The sequence below is a fragment of the Oncorhynchus mykiss genome, chromosome 8, assembly GCF_013265735.2.
Source record: "Oncorhynchus mykiss isolate Arlee chromosome 8, USDA_OmykA_1.1, whole genome shotgun sequence".
Lineage (NCBI taxonomy): Eukaryota > Metazoa > Chordata > Actinopteri > Salmoniformes > Salmonidae > Oncorhynchus > Oncorhynchus mykiss.
In genome coordinates, this window is record NC_048572.1 from 57,915,978 (window position 1) to 57,937,531 (window position 21,554).

General features: G+C 40.1%; 1 protein-coding gene and 6 non-coding genes across 9 annotated transcripts in view; 5 read left to right on the forward strand and 2 right to left on the reverse strand.

The window, feature by feature from the left end:
- The first annotated feature begins 22 nt into the window (after window positions 1–22).
- trnap-agg lies at window positions 23–94 on the forward strand. The gene has a single exon. It is a non-coding gene; the product is annotated as a tRNA-Pro (tRNA).
- A 5,631-nt stretch (window positions 95–5,725) lies between these two features.
- trnaw-cca lies at window positions 5,726–5,797 on the reverse strand. Its single transcript has one exon. It is a non-coding gene; the product is annotated as a tRNA-Trp (tRNA).
- Window positions 5,798–6,572: 775 nt separating this feature from the next.
- Window positions 6,573–6,646, forward strand: trnai-aau. The gene has a single exon. It is a non-coding gene; the product is annotated as a tRNA-Ile (tRNA).
- A 598-nt stretch (window positions 6,647–7,244) lies between these two features.
- Window positions 7,245–7,317, reverse strand: trnav-aac. The gene has a single exon. It is a non-coding gene; the product is annotated as a tRNA-Val (tRNA).
- Window positions 7,318–11,835: 4,518 nt separating this feature from the next.
- Window positions 11,836–11,908, forward strand: trnam-cau. Its single transcript has one exon. It is a non-coding gene; the product is annotated as a tRNA-Met (tRNA).
- A 489-nt stretch (window positions 11,909–12,397) lies between these two features.
- trnag-ucc lies at window positions 12,398–12,469 on the forward strand. The gene has a single exon. It is a non-coding gene; the product is annotated as a tRNA-Gly (tRNA).
- A 3,848-nt stretch (window positions 12,470–16,317) lies between these two features.
- Window positions 16,318–21,554, forward strand: part of LOC110530231 (glypican-5) — a 203,884-nt gene continuing 198,647 nt past the window's right edge. For 2 of the 3 annotated variants that reach the window (XM_036985798.1, XM_036985799.1), the window contains exon 1: window positions 16,321–16,823. In XM_036985798.1, coding sequence (XP_036841693.1) covers window positions 16,655–16,823 — 169 coding nt within the window. In that variant the 5' untranslated portion in view covers window positions 16,321–16,654. Of the gene's footprint in view, window positions 16,824–21,554 lie in introns of all 3 variants that reach the window. The other variant, XM_036985801.1, reaches the window with a different exon arrangement.

Sequence of the window (21,554 nt, forward strand, 5' to 3'; positions counted from 1 at the left end):
TAATTCCGACAACGTGTATCTTGGCTCGTTGGTCTAGGGGTATGATTCTCGCTTAGGGTGCGAGAGGTCCCGGGTTCAAATCCCGGACGAGCCCTCCTTTTTCAAAGGATACATACATTCGTAAATATATTCTGGTTTCTACTCAGATTTCAGAGCGCTCTCGTCTGAGTGTGCCAGAGCACAAGATCATTTATGAATGTACGAACGCTCAACTCCCGTTGAAATTGACCGGTGTCAGTAAACCTCGGAAAAAAAGCCTAATTAAATTGTTGCCAGCAGTACAGTTAGTCACCAACGCTCTGGATAATATGAAAACAGCCTAACCAGATCTGACAGGGCGAGTAAAATGGTCAGAGTGAGGTGTTCTCTTATTTGTGTCTGGAAGTCGTTAGCCAGTTAGCTTGACTGCAGTTGTAAGGGCAGAACGCTAGGATCAACCCTACTCTATGGGGGGTGATAAGGGACATGTATAAGCCTAGGCAACCGTACCACCTAAAATGACATGACACCAAAGACTAAATAACTAACGCCTGCATCGCATGTTAATGAAAGTTATAATGTGCATAGTTTATATATGAATTAAATCGCAACCATAAATGTTAAACTTACAATTTTTCCCTGCAAGCAGACATTCCGATGTAGCCTACGGCTTGTGTATTTCCTGTTATCCCTAGGCCTAGAAAAGATAATGTCCAATCTATAGATAATCTATCTTTCCCTCAACACCTCATGGTATGTTATCTTATCCCGCTGTATACAATACAGGTAATTTATGACAAATGTATAAAGCATATGGTTTATAAATTTATGAGCACCAGCTAACAGCGTATTAGCCTGGTTTTGTTAGCTAAGGAAAATATGTGGTACATTCTAGGTATTACATTTATTCGCAACAAGAGTGTGACATTGAGACATTTCTCAGTTTAATTTGATATATTTTGATACTAAAATGGGTGATAGTTTATTCTGATGTTGTGAATATGAGATTACACATGGAAACAATATTTTTATTATAGTAAATTAGGAATTATTAGACATTTTTAAATCCACTATACTATCACAATGACTGATGCACATTTCAATTGTTCTGTTAGTATATTATAGAGCAGATCTATGGTGTTACGCTCGTCGGTGGAAGGAAGAGTGGACCAAAGCGCAGCGTGGAAAGTGTTCATGATATTTATTTACAAGAAACACTCAAACAAAGATAACAAATCCAAAAACTAAATTGAACCGTTCCGTCAGGCAGACACTAAACAGAAAATAACACCCCACCAAAACCCAAATGGAAAATCACAACTTATATATGATCCCCAATCAGAGACAACGATAGACAGCTGCCTCTGATTGGGAACCACACTGGCAAAACAACAAAGAAATAGAAAACAAAGATTTTCCCACCTGAGTCACACCCTGACCTAACCAAACATAGCACTACCTTCGAGATCCTTATTTATTCTCTATTTATATCCCGTTGACTACTCATAATTTATACATACTGTGTGTTTCCCATGATTGCAGCTTTGGAAATAAATTAACTATCCATCCATTACTCCTTCCTGTGTTGACTCACTGACTTGAGGGACGGGACCAGGAAGGTCACAGTAGCATTGTTTCGCATAGGCGTCCAGTAATTTTGAGTTTTTTCCCCCCCGAAATTGACACTGATAGTACAATGAGTTTTATATATAATGTGTATGGTGACTTGACGTTTGGATGAACGGACCAACAGGACTGCCATGGGCAAGTCCCTTGACGGGTACCAGGAATGGTGGAAGGACAATCTGAAGGTAATTATCTTTACACACAACACAGCAGTGTACAGGCCTCCAGAGTATTCACTCTATCGCCTGCTATTTGGAGGGGATCCGCAGCAGTTAACTGACATAAACAATGCAATTGTATATAACATTGCATATACTGTAGTATAATTTTTTTAGATTGACTTAGTGTTTTTCTTTTGCTGTTTTTGAATAACGTACTTTGAAGTCACTGATACTCCACCTGATGTGGTGGAAGTTGTCGAACCAGATCAGAACGCCTTTGAAGACCACCTTCAGGCACCGACTGAGGAGGATGTGGAGGATTTTGACCAAAATTATAGTCAGCTGTTCATTTATTTTCTGCCCTTCCAAGAGATATATAAGAGATGTATTTGTAATAATATGAAATAAAATTGCATTTATTTCTACTATCAATCAAGGTGAGACTGAAAATGGACAGGGCGCATGAGAAGGAGAGCCACCTGAGAAGAATCAAGGGGACAAAGTGCTTCGACATCTGGGTGAATGACTTGGCTTGGAAGAAGGATGAAAGGAAGGCGAGACCTGGGAAAGCTTGGTGCTCTTTCGCTCCTAGCTGGGGTCAACAAGGTGAATATAAAATCTCAGATGATAACTATTTGCATTTGCTGCCTTGTGGGCGGCATCGCCATGCTGTCAGCAGTACCAACGCTGGCCCAGGGGTTTCTCCAAATAGTCAATCTCAAGGCTAACCACTGGGTCTCGTTAAGTAACCGCCACTTCCTGGTAGGTACTGTTAAGGTGTATGACTCCATGGACATGACACCACCCTGGAGTTTTTCTCACAACTCATCTCTATATTTTCCAGGGACCATTCCTTACCAACCTCACTGACATCAAAAATTAGACAGGTATCCTTTATTTTCTGTCTACCGTTAACATTATTGCATGTCTAATCAAACATTTATATTACTATTTACTAATAACTATTTTTACATACCTGATAATCATTTAACCTGTGTGTTTGCTTGTTTACGTCTGTCTCCTTCCCGGTTCCCTTTACTCTGCTCCTGTTCTCCAGGACCTAGGGATTCTGACACCCAGACATGAATCCACCTGATGTCCTCCATTACCAACCACCCTCCAACTTTTCATTACATCATCTACTGTTATTGTCAAGTTTCATCATCTGCTAAGAAAGAGCAAGACAACTATCATACTGGGCACGTAATGTGAGCTGCACAGATTAGCTAAAAACACTAGCACTGCAAACACTCAGAACAAAGAGGGCAGCAGCGCCTGGACTTTGAACTTTCCCTCTTAGAGTCCACTACCTGTTGAAAAACAAGTGACAGGCAGAACCTCCCATCCACACAAGACCCCCATCCTCTCTAATCCACACACTAGAATTCTGTATTTCAGTCTAATTGCCATGTGAGTGTACAAACAAATCTGAAAGTAAATTGACACATGTACAAAAAAAATATCAATGGTTATGTATTTAATTCTGAAATATTGCTAGATTGGTTTTCACAACTGTTTCATAAGGTGTTCGTTATTGTCAATTGTAACGTATCCCTTGAAGGTATTTGTTAGTTCAACATTATTAATTGTATCATAAGACATACAATAGATATATATTCAACCACAATGGTGTACTAATGAGCTATGATTTTTTTAAATCATAATTGAGGACTAAAATTATTTCAGTAAGGGAATGCCTGCTTAAAATGAAAACATGCCAGTGTATGACTCAAATGAATTTGCATATGAATGGAGTGGAAATTAGTTCACTTTGTGATCTGTAAGGTAAGTAACATTAATGTGTGTGTGTGTGTTGAATGATACAATGTTGAAATGATATAATATTAACCCTGATGCCTGTTTATTCATAAACAGCAGAAGATGGTAAATACCATTAATCACAATGGTTAGCCTATGCAAATTAATAGGAATACATTTAGCCTAATTGGTAATATGACGTGAGGAAAAGTCGGGATCCTAGTCAAACTTTTGTTTGTAAATTCCAGATTAAATATAGGTCTTCATGTGTATCAAATCTTTAGGCAATTATGGGCTAAATCAATGACAATCAGCTTAAATGTTCATCATGACCTGTGATCGAAACAGGCTGGGGTGTTTTCGGTTCCATTTAGTCTAAGAATATGCATAAGAATGCAACTGCACTGAAATGAATAGCCTGATTCAATTGGGATTCTCCTGAATAATAAATGTTTTTATATGTTAAGCTGTTTTGGTCTATGCATAGACCCCATACCGATTCTAACTTTTAGGTATTTTGCATTAGGCATAGCTCTACATTGCAGAGCATTTAATTAACCAACCACATTTTCCTGGGGTGTTTAGGCTGCTCAAAACCTTCGATAGACTAGTAGACTGCGGAAATAGTTGTGGAGTTTATCATTGTTATAGCCTAGATCGCTTCATAAAATCTGTACCGTTGCTTTTCCTATGGCTAAGCAAACAAGTGGTAGCCTATGCTTTTTGTCCATCTCTATAACAAGGCCTACATCCTCACATACGCCCTCAATTCAAACCCTGCTTTTAACCATCTCCACAGAAATGTATTGAAGAAAGATTGCATGGTGACAGTGATTGTCTGTTAATCCAGTAAATTGGGAAGTGGTTGGAAAACGAGGTCAAATCATGACATCAGTGATTTTAATGTCAGAGAAAGATGACAGAAATTCAGAGTTGGCTGACTGTTCAAAACAAAAATCCTTGTCCGAGCTCGTTTTTTTTGAGTTCCCAGTTGTCTTGAACTCACTGAAGTCGGAAGATCAGAATTTGCAGACTTCCGAGTTGTTTTGAATGCGCCACTAGAGACCTAGACTACCCCCAACAAAGAAAAGGAAAGGGAGATACCTAGTCAGTTGTGCAACTGAATATATTCAACTGAAATGTATTTTCCGCATTTAACCCTCTGAATCAGAGGTGTGGGGGCTGCCTAAACCGAAATCCACGTATTCATGGGATAACTGCCTTGCCCGGGAAAAATGACAAAAAAAAGTTTATTGTCAGCTTTGGGATTCAATCTAGCAACCTTACAATTACTGGCCCACCACCCTAACTACTAGGCTGCCAAGAAGCCCTTATGTTTGTATTGTTCCATAAATAGGCATATCTACACAGTAATGGTGGCTGTGATACCAACTAGCCTAATCATTTTTGCATTGAGATGATCGTCCTATTTTAGCTAAGTCGACAAATGAAATTGATGAACTCAACAGACACTTAAACTAACACGTAATGCGTAACACATGTAACATAATAAACTTACACGCAATCGGACATGTGACGTGTCAGTGACACGTTACGCGACGTGAACACTACGTCTACATGATGTGTACATGACATGAATGCGTCGGCAGTTTGACGCCTTAAAAACAAACTTGTCTCCATTGACAGTCAATGTTAATTAATGCCGTTATTTTATAGCGCTAGGAAGACGTTAGGTGACTTGGTGAGAGTTATCAGTAGCTTCACCAATTCTGGCATGAATCACCCCCCATACCACTCCTCGACCAGAGCGTCCAGCGTGCGCTCTGAACACTCCGAGAGCGAAACGCCCAGAGCGCTCTCTGGTACTGCAGATTGAATTTACTAACACACCCAAAGTGTACACTCTTTCAGTTATAATTTTATCAAAAACTTTTAACAATATTTCAGATTGAATTTGGCCGAAATTTGTATATTCATATTGTTATAGATCCTTTGTAAACAGAGTACATACCCATTACACACGTGCAAGCAGAGACAAGTATGAGGTTAAATATTTAACTCTTGTCCTTGCAATGGCATGTTGTTTGCTTACATTTGTCTGGGGCTTACATTTTGAATGTTAGATTAGATATTAAAACAGTTTTAACTTTAGGTCACGACATACTCACTGATTCTATAGCTTGGAGCTAGCTATGTGGCAACAATTTGAGTTTTCAATTATAACAGACCATTAAAAATATTGACCCCGACGTGATTTGAACACGCAACCTTCTGATCTGGAGTCAGACGCGCTACCGTTGCGCCACGAGGTCTGAAACCACAGGATGGCCTTTCATGTATGTGACTGTGTCCAAACACAATACATTTTCTGTTGGTATGTCTAGTTTTTCACAGTTTGCTATCACTAAACAGAGAATGGTGGCAGATTACAAACGTGAAATCGACTGTTTGCTCCAGCAATTATCTGTTATAATTTGCTTGGAGCAACTGCAGTTTCCCACTTACTACAGATTGTAAGGTTTAGCGACTAGTGCTTTTTGAGGTCGGTTCGGTTTCGGTTCAATTATTTAAAAAATAATTACGGTTTTGGATTTCGGTTTTGATAATTTTTTAAATATGAAATGCATAATAAAATAATAACGTTACAGTGATTGTATACAACATCTGTTATTTCTTTATAATTTGACCAGAACAAATGGACAGGGTTGACAAGGGGACACAATAGCTTTATGAAAATGTAAATATTATTAAAATAGTCCAATGGAAGTAATTAAAGACAGTTAAGTGCATGTCTGTAACAGGGTGGACATATTATATGGCTGATTCACTGAAAATGTGTTTATAATTAATTAAGTGCTGGAGCTTGGCCAACATGTTTTTCTACAAGTCTAATATTTCCCTTTTTATAGTAAAACAGAAAAGGAATATAAATTCGGAAATAAAAAAGGAAAATGTTGCATGGTCCAAATGGTACTCTTTTGTGATATTGACCCATGCCCATTAAGTAAAACGCTAAAATTACTCACAGCACTCAACTATGTCTGCTGAGAAGGTTCTAATTCATAACTTTTTTCTTATTTTATATATGGCCGGTTAGCTCAGTTGGTTAGAGCGTCGTGCTAATAACGCGAAGGTCGCGGGTTCGATACCCGTACTGGCCACAGACTTTTCTTTTATTGTTTTACTAGTTGAACTTTAGTGCATTTGGTACCATATGCCAACGTGTATGTGTCATTAAATGTTAAAAGCAAACGTATACTAGTGGTCCTACTAAGTGACATTGATATTTGCAATAATTTACTGTTTCAATTAGAATAGATCTCTCAAATTCAAATCTGGACCTTGAAGCCAGTTCCACTGCTTTTTTTCATTATTCTCATCTAATCAAGGACTGATTTAGACCTGGGACACCAGGTGGGTGCAGATTGGCAGTCTACAACATAGATTACATTAATTGATGGGGAGATACAGACATCATAAAACCAACATAGATTTACACAACTGATGTCCAGGCTATGCATTAGTCGCCTCACATCAAATCATGAATGTAAAAGGACTAATTTTGTACTTCAGTTGCACTTTTCCACACGGATGAAATACACTATATGACCAAAGGTATGCGGACACTTGTTTGTCAAACATCTCATTCCAAAAACAGACGTGTCCAGTTAGTTATTTGGTAGAACAGAACACGAGCAGTACTCCAGACCTCCAGGGTAGGATTTGAAAACAACAAGGAAAAGATTTGATTGTAAAAAGTGTTTCCGCCCGGTCTCGAACCGGGGACCTTTCGCGTGTTAGGCGAACGTGATAACCACTACACTACGGAAACTTGAAGAAATAGGTAAGGAGTAATTGTAATGTAGGGGAGTCGCAAAAACCTTACAACCGATTTATAGAATAGGTACATGAAGTAATTGGTCAAGATTATACCGTTACTAGCCTACAAGTCATTTAAAGAAATGGTCTAGGATTACTATTTGCACTCACATACATTCTTCAATCCCAATCCTTTGTATCACAAGGTTAGAGAAGGCCTGCTTAGCATTTTCATGTTGCACACTAACATCATGGCGCCAGAGAAGACAGCTGACGTTTTACGTGCTCCTAACCGAATGTGTTTTTTTGTTGTTGTTTTTTTGCGTTGTTTGTAACTTATTTTTTAAAACTTATTTAGTACGTAATGTTGCTTGTTTTTCTAGAACAGACTGGAATATGTTCCGGGATTCTTCCGATGGCATTGAGGAGTACACCACATCAGTCATTGGCTTCATCAATAAGTGCATCGATGACGTCGACCCCACGGTGACCATTCGTATATACCGCAACCAGAAGCCATGGACTACAGACCACGTCCGCACTGAGCTAAAGGCTAGAGCTGCCACTTTCAAGGAGAGGGACTCTAACCCGTAAGCTTATAAGAAATCCTGCTATGCCCTCCGACGAACCATCAAACAGGACTAAGATCGAATCGTCAAATGTGGCAGGGCTTGCCAACCATTATAGACTACAAAGGGAAGCAGAGCCAAGAGCTGCCCAGTGACACGAGCCTACCAGACGAGCCAAACTACTTGTATGCTTGCTACAAGGCAAATAATACTGAAACATGCATGAGAGCACCAGCTGTTCCGGATGGCTGTGTGATCACGCTCTCCACAGCCGATGTGAGTAAGACCTTTAAACAGGTCAACATTCACAAGGCCACAGGGCCAGACAGATTACCAAGACGTGTATTTCGACATTATGCGCTGACCAACTGGCAAGTGTCTTCACTGACATTTTCAACTTCACCCTGTCCGAGTCTTTAATACCAACATGTTTTAAGCAGACCACCATAGTCCCTGTGCCCACAAACAATAAGGTTACCTGCCTAAATGACTCGCGTCTGTAGACATGAAGTGGTTTGAAAGGCTGGTCATGGCTCACATCAACACCATTATCCCAGAAACCCTACACCCACTCCAATTTGAGTACTGCCGTACAGATCCACAGACGATGCAATCTCTATTGCACTCCACACGGCCCTTTCCCACCTGGACAAAAGGAACACCTATGCGAGAATGCTATTCATTGAATACAGCTCAGCGTTCAACACCATAGTGCCCTCAAAGCTCATCAATAAGCTAAGGACCCTGGGACTAAACACCTCCCTCTGCAACTGGATCCTGGACTTCCTGACGGGCCGCCCCCAGGTGGTAAAGGTAAGTAGCAACACATCCGCCACGCTGATCCTCAACACAGGGGCCCTTCAGGGGTGCGTGCTCTGTCCCCTCCTGTACTCCTTGTTCACTAATGACTACACGGCCAGGCACGACTCCAACTCCATCATTAATTTTGCCGGTGACACAACAGTAGTAGGCCTGATCACCAACAATGACAAACAGCCTATATGGAGGAGGTCAGAGACCTGGCCGTGTAGTGCCAGGACAATAACCTCTCCCTCAACTTGATCAAGACAAATGGAGATGATTGTGGACTACAGCAAAAGGAGGACTGAGCACACCCCCATTCTATTGACGGGGCTGTAGTGGAGCAGGTTGAGAGCTTCAAGTTCCTTGGTGTCCACATCACCAACAAACTAACATGGTCCAAGCACACCAAGACAGTCATGTAGAGGGCACGACAAAACCTATTCCGCCTCAGGAGACTGAAAAGATTTGGTATGGGTCCTCAGATCCTCAAAAGGTTCTACAACTACACCATCGAGAGCATCCTAACTGGTTGCATCACTGCCAGGTATGGCAACTGCTTGGCCTCCGACCGCAAGGCACTACAGAGGGCAGTGCGTACTGCCCAGTACATCACTGGGGCCAAGCTTCCTGCCATCCAGGACCTCTATACCAGGTAGTGTCAGAGGAAGGCCCTAAAAATTGTCAAAGACTCCAACCACCCTAGTCGTCATAGACTGTTTTCTCTGCTACCGCACGGCAAGCGGTACCGGAGCGCCAAGAGACTTCTAAACATCTTCTACCCCCAAGCCATAAAACTCCTGAACATCTAATCATAGTCTCGCTATTGTTATTTTACTGCTGCTCTTGAATTACGTGTTCCTTTTCTTTCTTATTCTTATTCGTTTTTTTAAACTGCATTGTTGGTTATGGGCTTGTATGTAAGCATTTCACTGTAAGGTCTACAGCTGTTTTATTCAACGCATGTGACTAATACAATTTGATTTGATTTGAACATGTGACGTACACTATAGAGTCCAAAAGAGAGGTGGTGGCTCACATTTCAGGTACATGTTACATTTGGAGAGTGTGTGTGACCAGGCAAATGTGGCTCAGCTGTCTGCCAGTTGGGAAGACCCACACATTGAAAACTTAACAAAGTAGGGCCCTCAATTCATTGTTCGGATCAACTATTTTCGACCTCATATTATATATAGGATTCAGATACGGTATAATGAACTATCTAATGTCATTGTCAATTGGCTGTGTCCCTTGCTGACTTCTATTTGGAAATGTATATTCTAATGTACTGTAACAAAAAATATATATAATAATTTATATTATCAGAAACTTTATACTAAACTATAAGTGGCAAAAAATATCATTGTTTGATTATTTTGTACTGCCCAATCATATTAAGCCTAATCATATTAATATGACAACATTTTCCAATCAGAAACGGTTTTTCAAAATCTGTTTCTCAGTGTCACGAGTTCCGCCGAAGTCGGTCATTCTCCTTGTTCGGGTGGCGTTCGGTGGCCGACGTCACCGGCTTTCTAGCCACCAGCGATCCACTTTTCATTTTCCATTTATTCTGTCTGTCTTTTCACACCTGGTTTCACTCAACTAATTACTTGTTTATTATTTAACCCTCTGTTCCCCATGTGGTATTTTTTGAGGGATTGTTTATTGTATTTTCGGTCTGTCATGGTGTGCGTGTATTTGTTACTGTGTATATTTGACATTTTGAGTAAAAGTATGTTGATTACTCATATCTGCTGTCATGCGCCTGACTCTCTACATCAGCTACACTTAGGACCCATTACACTCAGTTTGATGCAAGCCGCCTTGGCACCCCCTGACAACCGTGGGTCGAGGAAATTTCTGGTTGCGACAACCAATCATATTCCCGTCCGCAACCAGGACGTTACCAAGATTTGCACTCGCCAACCAATCCGAGATGCCAGTGCAACCAAGAGGTAATCAATAATTAACCAATGAGGATATAGCTATGGCCGGACCTTTAAACTCGAGAAGAGAACCATGGAAAAATATATTTCCTCTCAGGTAATTTTGTTCGGGAGTTATCTGTATTTTCTGAAGTATCGTTTACTATGAGCTATGGCGGGACCTTTAAAAGCTAGAATAAGACCATGGAAAAACAGATTTCCTCTCAGGTTATTTTGGCGAGATATCTTTTCTGGAGTAACGTTAGCTACAATTATTATTGTCTGCCGTTTCCATTCATCATCGATCAGAAGATCTAGCAGGTAAGATCAGTGTATTAGGCTGCTAGCACGGTTATCAAGAGTGACAGTGTCGCTACAGTAACGTTATCTAACGCGTTAGTGAACTGGCGTTTTGACACTAACACATGTTATCGAAGTAACGTCAGCTAGTTTAACGTCCGATGACTCTGAGCAAAATAGTCTGTTAATCCAACTATTTCCATACTAAACTGGAGTTATTATTTGCTTATTACAATAGCTAGCAATCTAAACAGTGTTTTTTGAGAAAAAAAAAAGTTTTTTTTTTCAAACCTCTTTTCTCTTTTAATGTAGCTATTTGGACTAGACATAGCTATAGGGCAAACACTGTCTTGATATCAAATAGGCTAGGGTCATCATGTTAATTATGAATCAAAAGGCACAAGCCATATCATATGCTCTTGCTTATGCTGGTGTCTGTTTGTGGTATAAATGTCCTTTAGCAAGTAGCTTAAGATAACAACACAAGTAGCTACAGTTGATATACTTCATTTTATTGTTCCATCTATTAATCCAGTCTGCTCACTGATTAAAATGTATATTATTTATGCTTATTAAATACAAACTTTCCCCTTTATTTTCACAGCAGACATGGAGCCCAGGTTCAGAAAACTGCTAAATGGAAGCCTTGTCTTAACGGACAGTAAGGATTTCCAGGAGTTACAGGACAAAAACTGCTAAAAGAGCATGGAGCAGGGCTGTGTCTCCAGACAAAGTGGTGGTACAAAATAAGTTATAAACAACATTAAAAAAAATTACAAAATACAAAAATGACAAAATAGCACAGTTGGTTAGGAGCCCGTAAAACAGCAGCTATCCTCTCCGGCGCCATGGGTTAAACATGGTGTACACGGTCCAACGAAATGTACATGAAATGACCATTCTTCCATGATGTAATTATCAGTTATAACAGAAGCCTCCTTAGCGCAGTAGGTAGCGCGTCAGTCTCATAATCTGAAGGTCGTGAGTTCGATCCTCACAGGGGGCAGTAGTTTTACCAACAGTCTCTTTAGCCCACGGGAGAGTAAAATGTTGGCAACATAATTTTTTACACCTTTATTTAACTAGGCAAGTCAGTTAAGAACAATTTGGTGTTTGTCGTCTGCCGAAATTGTTTTTATATCAAATTCAAACACTTCAATTGGCTAATGGTAGGTTGTAGAGGTGCTATAATGCAAAGTGTGTGTTACAATGCAAAGATTGTTTAGCCTAACATTAAAATGAAATTGATCTGGTAATGAAAAACGTAGGCTTTCTTTCACTTATCCTTTCAAATGCGGACAGTTACAGCTAATTTAGATACGCAGTGTTTCGCGTAGTTTTCTTCTGAGCTGTGTACTCGGGTTCGATTCCCGGCCAGTGAAATAAGATATTTTGTTTGACTCACCCTGTGAAATTAACCTCTTCATGTAGCTTGTTAGGAATATATTTTATGTCACTTTCAAAAACTGAACTCTTCGAGGTAAATTTCAGCTAAGCGTTGGTGGTATAGTGGTGAGCATAGCTGCCTTCCAAGCAGTTGACCCGGGTTCGATTCCCGGCCAACGCAGCTGATTTTTATGTTAATAAGAATAAAATACTGAAGTTTTATTCTAGTCATGTGGTTTTTACTTTGTTCTGTTCTATCGCTTTATTTTTATCCATCCAGCCCTGAGTTCTGTTTCATTGACATGGCATGCAGTGTATTCAAAGGGCAGGGATGGGGTGGCCTGAAACTACTCTGCCATGTGTTCTCTCAATGATTTAGGCTGCAGCATGTTTTTCTTTCAGTAAACAGCCTTTATTTTAGCCTTTATTTTGATTTGGACAAATAAGTCACTAACGCACATATATTCAATATATATTTTTTTTAACATAAAATGTTGATAGTCAAAAGCCCCTTGCAGGTATAGGATGTGTCTCGTTGCCAACGGTGAGTCGAGGAAATTTCTGGTTGCGAAAACCAATCATATCGTTGTCTGCAACCAAGAGCCCGCCTGCCCGACTACTCTGCCTGTCCTGACCCTGAGCCCACCTCTGGATTACTGATTACTGACCTATGGCGGATTTGACCCTGCCTGCCATCCTGTACCTTTGCCCCTATACTCTGGATTATCGACCCCTGCCTGCCTTGACCTGTTACCTGCCCCTGTTGCTATAATAAACATTGTTACTTTGACAGTCTGCATCTGGGTCTTACCTTGATTCCTAATAGATATTGATGATATCTGCATTTTCATGCTAAAAAGAAAGTGAATATCTGACTCACTTATTTTATGAATGTAAATCTGTGATAGAAAAACCTTGCAGAATAATGATTTACCATTATGAACACTACCCATGTTCTTGACATGAAGGATATAATATGTTACTATTGCAATGAAAAATTTTCGAGTTTAAACAATTATTTTTGCCAAATACTTTATACACAAACAACATTTTTTGAATTCTATACCAAAATTATAAATATTTTGGATTGAATTTAATAATCTTAAAACAATATCCCTTGTGAATAACAAAAATAACATCTTCCTGAATCATATTTTTTCTGAGTGAATACAATTGCACTAGAATTGTCGTTTAAAATTATTTTTAAAATATATATTTTTAAATGTTATATGTATTTATTTATTTCTTGTTCAGACCTGTGTTTTGTTTTGTTAAATGTTTGATGTAGGGATGGATGCAAATTGTTGATTTTGAATGATGAATAAATAAAAAATATCGGAGTACAATTATTGTAGGAATTGACAGGCACGAGGGGTCTTTCATGACGTCGAGAGATGCGTTTTTGAGATCAGAAGGAACAGCGTTTGCACTGTGTTGATAATTTCTGGTGAGTTATTTGCCAAATTATATATTTTTGTTCATCAATTAAAATTCTGGAAAGTTCATGGTGTGTGAGCCAGTGGACTTTTGCCAGAGGAGAGAGAGAGATACATTTGCGCAGCAGGTCAAATAATGATATACAGACTGGATAGCCAATTCAAATCATATTGTGTAGTTTGGCAGGGTTATTTCGATAGTTAACTATTTAGCTATTAGCATGTATTCATGTTGTTTCCGATGTCCTAAAATAACTTTTAACCGCAAATGGCCAACACGGTTGATATGGGTGACGGTTGATGAAACCAACGCTGCATACCCGGTTGTAAAACCGTCTCTCAAGCGCTCAAAATTGGCTAGGATTCTCTTCTATTCAATACTGGCCATGTAATTCTGACAAAGTCAAAAAAAACTTTTGATTAGAATAGCCTAATTGAGAAGTAACTCCTATGCTGTCATGATCTCCCCTGAACGCTGAATATTTTAACCTTACAAATAGATACACGTCTTAGTTCGCTATCTCGCCCACCCTAGCCATTTAATCCCTGGTTCATTGAATGAGGGAATCATTTTTTATAAAGACATAAAACCAATTTGGTTGTAATTGTAGTGTTACAGGGTGGTCAACCATCCCGGAGAGTCCTCGGGAGCTATTGGATGTGCAGGCTTTTGTTCCAACCCAGTTGAACACACCACATTGTAAACAAATAAAATAAAATCAACTGCTCAGCAGGACCTTGATAAACTGACTCTGGTGTGTTTGAGCAGGGTTGGATCAAAAGCCTGCACACCCAATAGCTCTGCAGATGGAGGATTGACGGACCACATGTGTTTTAATCAGTAGCCTATCAGTTCAGTATTTTACTTTGTGAGGGGTTGAGTGCCTTGCTCAAGGCCACAACGCAGGAGATATATAATACATGGTATCAGAGACTAGCAGCATTCCATTGTCAATAACAGTGATAATAATTCATGTTATTTTGCGAAGTGGTTCCTTGCATCATACCACACAATTTTAAGCCACCTTTTTGGCCCATGGTGTCACAGATGTTTGTTTTTGCTTTTTGGGGGGGGAGTGACTTGAGTTTTCGGACATGTAAAGAATCAGTCCTACTTGCCCGAATGACAAGTCTCGAAAAAAGTTCATGTGGAGCCCTGGTCTAAAGGGATAGTCCATGGTAGCCCGTCATTATAAATAAGAATTGGTTCTTAACTGACTCCTAGTTAAATTAAATAAATTGTGTGCTTTGCAATTTCACCAGCTGAGGGCAGTATAGTACACTAAACAGTCCTGTATTTGCTCCAGCATGGTTGTCAGAAAGCTAGTTTTTTTCCCATAATCACAGGCAAAATAGCCATTTACAGCTGCGTGTTCGGGTAAGTTTTTCACTGTCACCATTCACCAAAATATTATTCAGTCACCTGGAATTTGATTCCTAAGACCATATAGGCCTATTTGCATAATAAATAATTGTTTAAATTGTTTTTATAAAAGTTGTTTTATAAAGCCTGATATGTCAGATTGTCAAACTCAAGTGACACTTTGAATTCCATTAAAGATGTATATTTTGAATTAATCAACCATGCCCTTTATTGGGTTAAATAGGATGTCATTATCTATACTGTTTTATAAACTGGGTGGTTCAAGCCCTGAATGCTGATAGGCTGAAAGCCATGGTATATCAGACTGTATACCACCGGTATGCCCCAAAATGGCTTCTTACTGTTCTAATTAAGTTGGTAACCAGTGTATAAAAGCCTTAAAGGACCTCGGGGGTTTGTGGTATATTGCCAATATACCATGGCTAACGGCTGTATCCAGGCACTGTGTAGTGCATAAAAACAGCCCTTAGCCATTGTATATTGGCCATACACCAAATATAAATATCCAACCCACTGGGCATAGACGTCAAATTAACGTTTATTCCACGTTGGTTTAACCTAATTTTATTGAAATGACGTGGAAACAATGTTGATTCAACCGGTGTGTGCCCATTCGATATTATGTACATATCAGGCTATTGAGCATACTAGGGCTACCTACCTCTTCTGCTTGTTATTTTTTTTATTTGACTCTGATTATTGCTTATTGTACTTCAATGTTGAGGGAGCTAGCGCACAAGCATTTCAATGAAGCTTTTATACCGTGACGAATAACATTTGATTTGATTTTGGTCTCCTTCGTTGTGTTGTGGGTGTGACAGATCTAAAGTGTAGGCTATGGATTTCCCAGGTCTAATACATGAATAAAATGTCAACATGACCTAAAAGGAATCGCCAGTGACCCACCAATGAGTCTAGACTCTCGAGACTCTAGTCTAGACCATATGGGAACAATAGATATAGTTTTATGTCAATGCACAATCCATCATGAAGCCATATGTTATGTTTAGTATTACATTGTTATTGATTACTGCATTGTTGCAGTTAGAGCTTGCAAGAAAGGCATTTTACTGTGTGCACGTGCCATTAAAAACGTGAAACTTGGAATATAGCCTACAGAAAAGCTTTGATTAAATGAAATAGCCCAACCTGAAAATTAGATATTATTTATTCATATCTGACACCCGTTCTGATCATAGAGGGTGGGGGGAGAGTGAACGCGTGTGCATAGCTTCGGAGAGAAGCGCATGGCTTGGGGGAGAGAAGTATGCACGCAGTCGAACAGCGCCTGTTGAGTGTGGGACGTCTACCAATCTTCGTCTACTACAATACCGTCTCTCCCCTCCTCAAGACAAGATCATATAGGCTCAGTGTGGAAGGGCCTTTATGCATTAAAACCAATAATGTGAGAACCCGATGCAGACCTCGTGTCATGGACGTTTAATTGTAACAACAGCTCCATTTTATTTGTGTCGTACATTTTCTTAACCGGCGGTGAAATCATCGATTTACACTAACCTACTGATACCTGGATTGAGATGCGGCAATGTTCCGAGCAATATGCACACGTGTAAACTTCTGCTGGATTTGGCTGGCAGTTCTGTTTCTGCTGAAAGTAGAGGATGTTGGCGCGTACAGCTGTCATGAGGTGAAGACCGCTTTCCAGGTGCGACAGATCGGTCCGCTGAAGTGGGTACCGGAGACACCTGGAACAGGTAACTAACTAACTGTCTGCCTTTCCCGCGGGTCAACAGTGACAGGCTAGGTTAACATTTAGTTCTGCACATTGCAGTCATGCCGACAGATAGTTTTGCACTCAAATATAAAGGCATTTCTATTGCATTGCTTTCCAGTAGTGTTAGTTCAGTGTAGCCTATTCACATCTAAACGCTGTTGCTCTTGTACGTTTAGCCTATTGAAATTACAATTCTGCAGGTACATGAGAAGTGTTACGCATGTCAGAAGGCTAACGTAACACAGCTCATTTGTCAACACTTTCGATCAAGAAAATGCACAGGTATGGAAAAGGAGTTCGTGACATTTAGATTCACAGTCGGTATTGTCATTCATCATGCTCATGTCAAGAGCGCACGTGGTTGAGAGGAGTCATATGCTGAGAGTCGGTGTAAAGGAATACTAATTGACAGACACCTCCAAGGTTTTGACTCAGCCCTGACAGGCGAACAGCTACAGGATGGTGTTATAACAACATACAGTGATCTCGCTGATTAGACAGGCCTACAAAAGTATCATCTGCTCATACATGTTGCACTAGAGGAGAAGGTTCTTCCAGGTCCTTTGAACAGCTGTTTTGCTTTAGGCATTTGTCACTTTATCAATAATTGTCATACTGTATAAAGCGCAAACATTTGGATTTCTTATTGTAAGAGCATGCAATGCAACTAACTGCTACAGAGTGATTATATAACCTACTGAGAATTGTTTTAATTAGAATGTTTTGCTATCACAGCCAAGCATCCCTGTATCAACTTGGCAATAGTATTGAATAATAACTAGAATCTTTAAATATTAAAATATTTCACAAGCCCAACCAGCTGCTTACCAAGCGAACATTCTGCCGTGAGAAATGAATGAATCATTTTGCTAATTTCGTTGTCAGAGCGCTCAGCAGTGAGACACATGTGACTTCTGAAGCCCAAGCTTTGAGCTGGAGAAAACCAGAGGGAGGAGAGAGTTTCTCAGACTATAGACAGCTTTTCCCAAACTCGGTCCCGGGGACCCCAAGGGGCGCACATTTTGGTTTTTGTACCTAGCACAACACAGCTGATTCTAATAATTAACTCATCATCAAGCTTTGATTACTTGAATCAGCTGTGTAGCGCTAGGGAAAAAAACTAAACGTGCACCTCTTGGGGTCCCCGGGACCGAGTTTGGGAAACACCGGACTAGAACCTCTCTAGAGACAAGGTTACTGATGTTTTCCTCAGATTGTTCCTCATAAGTCACATTTCTCTTAATAATTTCATGCCTGTGTGATGTTGAGATCTGATACTTTTGGACCTATTCAGAACAAATACGAAACAGATAATTGGAAGCGAAGTTGAGTGCAAGTTTGAGGCTGATACAGGATAGGCTTGTGGACACCATCTACCGTATGTCTTTCATATCTGTATGGAACATTAGGCCGACAGTAGCAGTAGGGCCATTATTGTCTTATAGAGGTTTGGCTACACCACAGGTCCACGGTCAGCTTTCTTGGTTAGCATATAATGACTAAGATTAGGAAACCTGATCCTAGATCTGTTTTTTGAGGCATAAACTATCTGGTGCTCTTAAAGGGATACTTCGGGATTATGACAATGATTCCCATTATCTATGTCCCCATAGTCCGATTAACACGTGGCTACTTTTTTTTTTATGTCTCCGTGTCAACTATTAAGGAAGTTAGAGGTAGCTTTGTGAGCAAATGCTAACTAACTTTAGCGTAATGACTGGAAGTCTATGCAGATACCCATAGACTTCCAGCAATTGTGCTAGCGCTAGTTAGCAACTTCCTGCAAACTGCACGCAGAGACATAATAATGGTATCCACAAGTTCATCTGACTCTGGCCCAAATCTCTTTAAGGAGCAAGTGGTGAAGACTGTGGTTTGGGCTTGTATCCAGCAGCTATGCTGATTTGATTCAAAAGACAGTCCCTGGGGAGAGCTGGTGGTTTGAACCCCAAGATCCCCAATTGGTAGCGGCTAATTGGGGATCCTGGGGGTCAAACAGGAAACAAAACACAACAAATAATATACATAACATTACATTATCTCTGTCTCACACTTCAGAAATAGCAGATGTCTTTTCACAGTCCCCGTTGTTCCGTAAGGTGTTCCTTTATCTGTTTTTATTGCTAGCTTGAGTTAGCTGGGATGGCAGAGAGTTCCGTTTAGTCATGACTCTATTTAACGCTGTGCATTTCCCAGCTTCTGTTCTGGACTGGGGACTGTGAAGAGACCTCTGATTGCTTGTTTTGTGTTGTACCGATGAGTGTCTGAACTGTGTGCCAACTGCTTGAACAGACAGGTCGGTGCCTATAACACATCAACAGCTCGCACAAAGACCAATAGGGATGCAGTCAATCTCTCCTCAACTTTGAGCCAGGAGAGATTGACGTGCATGTTGTTGACATCACCCTCCGTGTACAATTTAAGTGCAGTGCCGTGCTTTTCTGTTCTGGACCAACTGCAATTGACCTATGTCCCTCTTTGCTGAACATGACCACACTACTGGGCAGTAGTCCAGGTGCGACAAAACTAGGGCCTGTAGTACCGGGCTGGTCAATTGAGATGTCAAGAAAGCAGAGCAACGTCTTATCATGGACAGATCTCTTCCCATTTTAGCAACCATTGAGTCGATATGTTTTGACCATGACAGCTTGCTGTCTAGGGCTATGCCCAGCAATTTAGTCTCCTCAACTTGCTCAATCGCCACATTATTCAATAGAAGATCTGAATGAGGTTTAGCATTGAGCGAGTGATTTGTCCCATAAACAATGAGATATGTTGCACCAGCCTATTGCTAGTTTATCCATTCTGAAACTGACTGGAGCTTTATGTTAAGGGTGTCAGTGATTTATTTGACTGTCGTAGCCGACGTGTATACGGTTGTGTCGTCAGAGTACATAGACACACAGGCTTTATTCAAGGTCAGTGGAAGGTCATTAGTAAAAACAAAACAACAATTGTCTAAGCCGGCTGCCCTGCGGTAACCTGTACTCAAACCAATTTGAGTTAGAGGGTTCCATTAAAGAAAACCCTCTGTGTTCTATTCGATAGGTAACTCTCAATCCACGAATAGGCAGAGGATGCAAAATCCGTCACACCTGCGTTTTTTTTTCAGCAATAGGTTGTGATCAATGATATTCAAAAGCTGAACTCTAACAAAACAGCTCCCACAATCTTCTCACGATCAATTCCTTTCAGCCAATCATCAGTCATTTGTGTCAGTGCTGAGCATGTTGAGTGCCCTTTCCTATAAGCATGCTGAGAGTCTGTAGTTAATTTGTTTTCTGTAAAATAACATTGGATTTGCTCAAACACATTTTTTTCCCCAAAAGTTTGCTAAGCACTGGTAACACGTTAATCTTGTCAACAAAAAATGCATTAAAGTGGTTGGCAACATCAAAGGGTTTTGTTATGAACAAGCCGTCTGCCTCAATGAAAAATGGAGCTGTTCGCTTTTTTGCCTAGAATTTCATTTAAAGTACTGCAGAGCTTCTTTTCTTTTTACGATCATTCTTTCTATAATTTATATTTGTTCCGTAGTACCTTTTCTTCTTCTTTATGTTTAGTGATGACTTCATTTACTGTATGTTTGCCAGTCTGCTGTGTTGTCAGACCTATTTGCTATTCTCATTGCTCTCATCCCTCTCAGCCATACCGTTTTTAAATTCATCATCTATCCAAGAGGAATTGGCCGTTCTAACAGTCAGTTTCTTAATGGGCGCATGCCTATCAGTAAACCGGAAGAAGCAGTTTCACAAATTCTTCAAGTGTGGCATCATTACACACCACTTGTATGATCGCTCATACACAGTTTTAGGGCCACTCTTTGGAACTTTGGTTTTTCTAGGCATGGCTATTATATTATGATCACTACATCTGCTGGGTGTGGATATTGCTTTAGAGCACATTTCTTCAGCATTAGATGTGATGCGATCAATACACGTGGATGATTTAGTTCCTGATCTGTTTGTAAATACCCTGGTAGGTTGACTGATAACCTGAACCAGATTGCAGGCATCAGTTACAGCTTGACGCTTCTTTTTGAGTGGGCAGCTTGATGACAACCAGTCAATATTTAGGTCACCCCTCCCAAAAAATACCTTTCTGTTGATATCACATACATTATCAATCATTTCACACATATAGTCCAAATACTGACTTTTAGCACTCAGTGGGCTATAGAAACTTCCTCCGAGAATAAGCTTTAGGTGAGACAGGTGAACCTGTAGCCATATTACTTCCACATCCTCTGACATGAGATCCTTACTCAGCCTAACAGGATTATGACTCTGGACATACATGGCAACACCTCCCCCATTTGCATTTCTATCTTTCCTATATATTCTATGATCATAACTACTACTGCATCATCAAAGGAATTATCTAAGTGTTTCAGATATGGCCAGAATATGAATGTTTTCTGATGTTAGTACGTTGTAAATTTCATGATACTTGTTTCTCAGGCTACATATGTTAATAATATGGGCTATTTTTGGTCCTTTTCTGGGTTGCTTGTATGTTATTAGTGCTATTCTGAGAGGCTGCTCCGAGGTAGACATTTATATTTGAGCCGAGGAACAGGAACATAGGAACATAGATTAGGTTACTTACATTGACTGCACTTATATTTCTCTGGGATATATTACGATATCCATGTCCTCTGTTGCTTATTATGTCAGGGAGGACTAGTGTGCTACCAAACCCAGACTGTCAG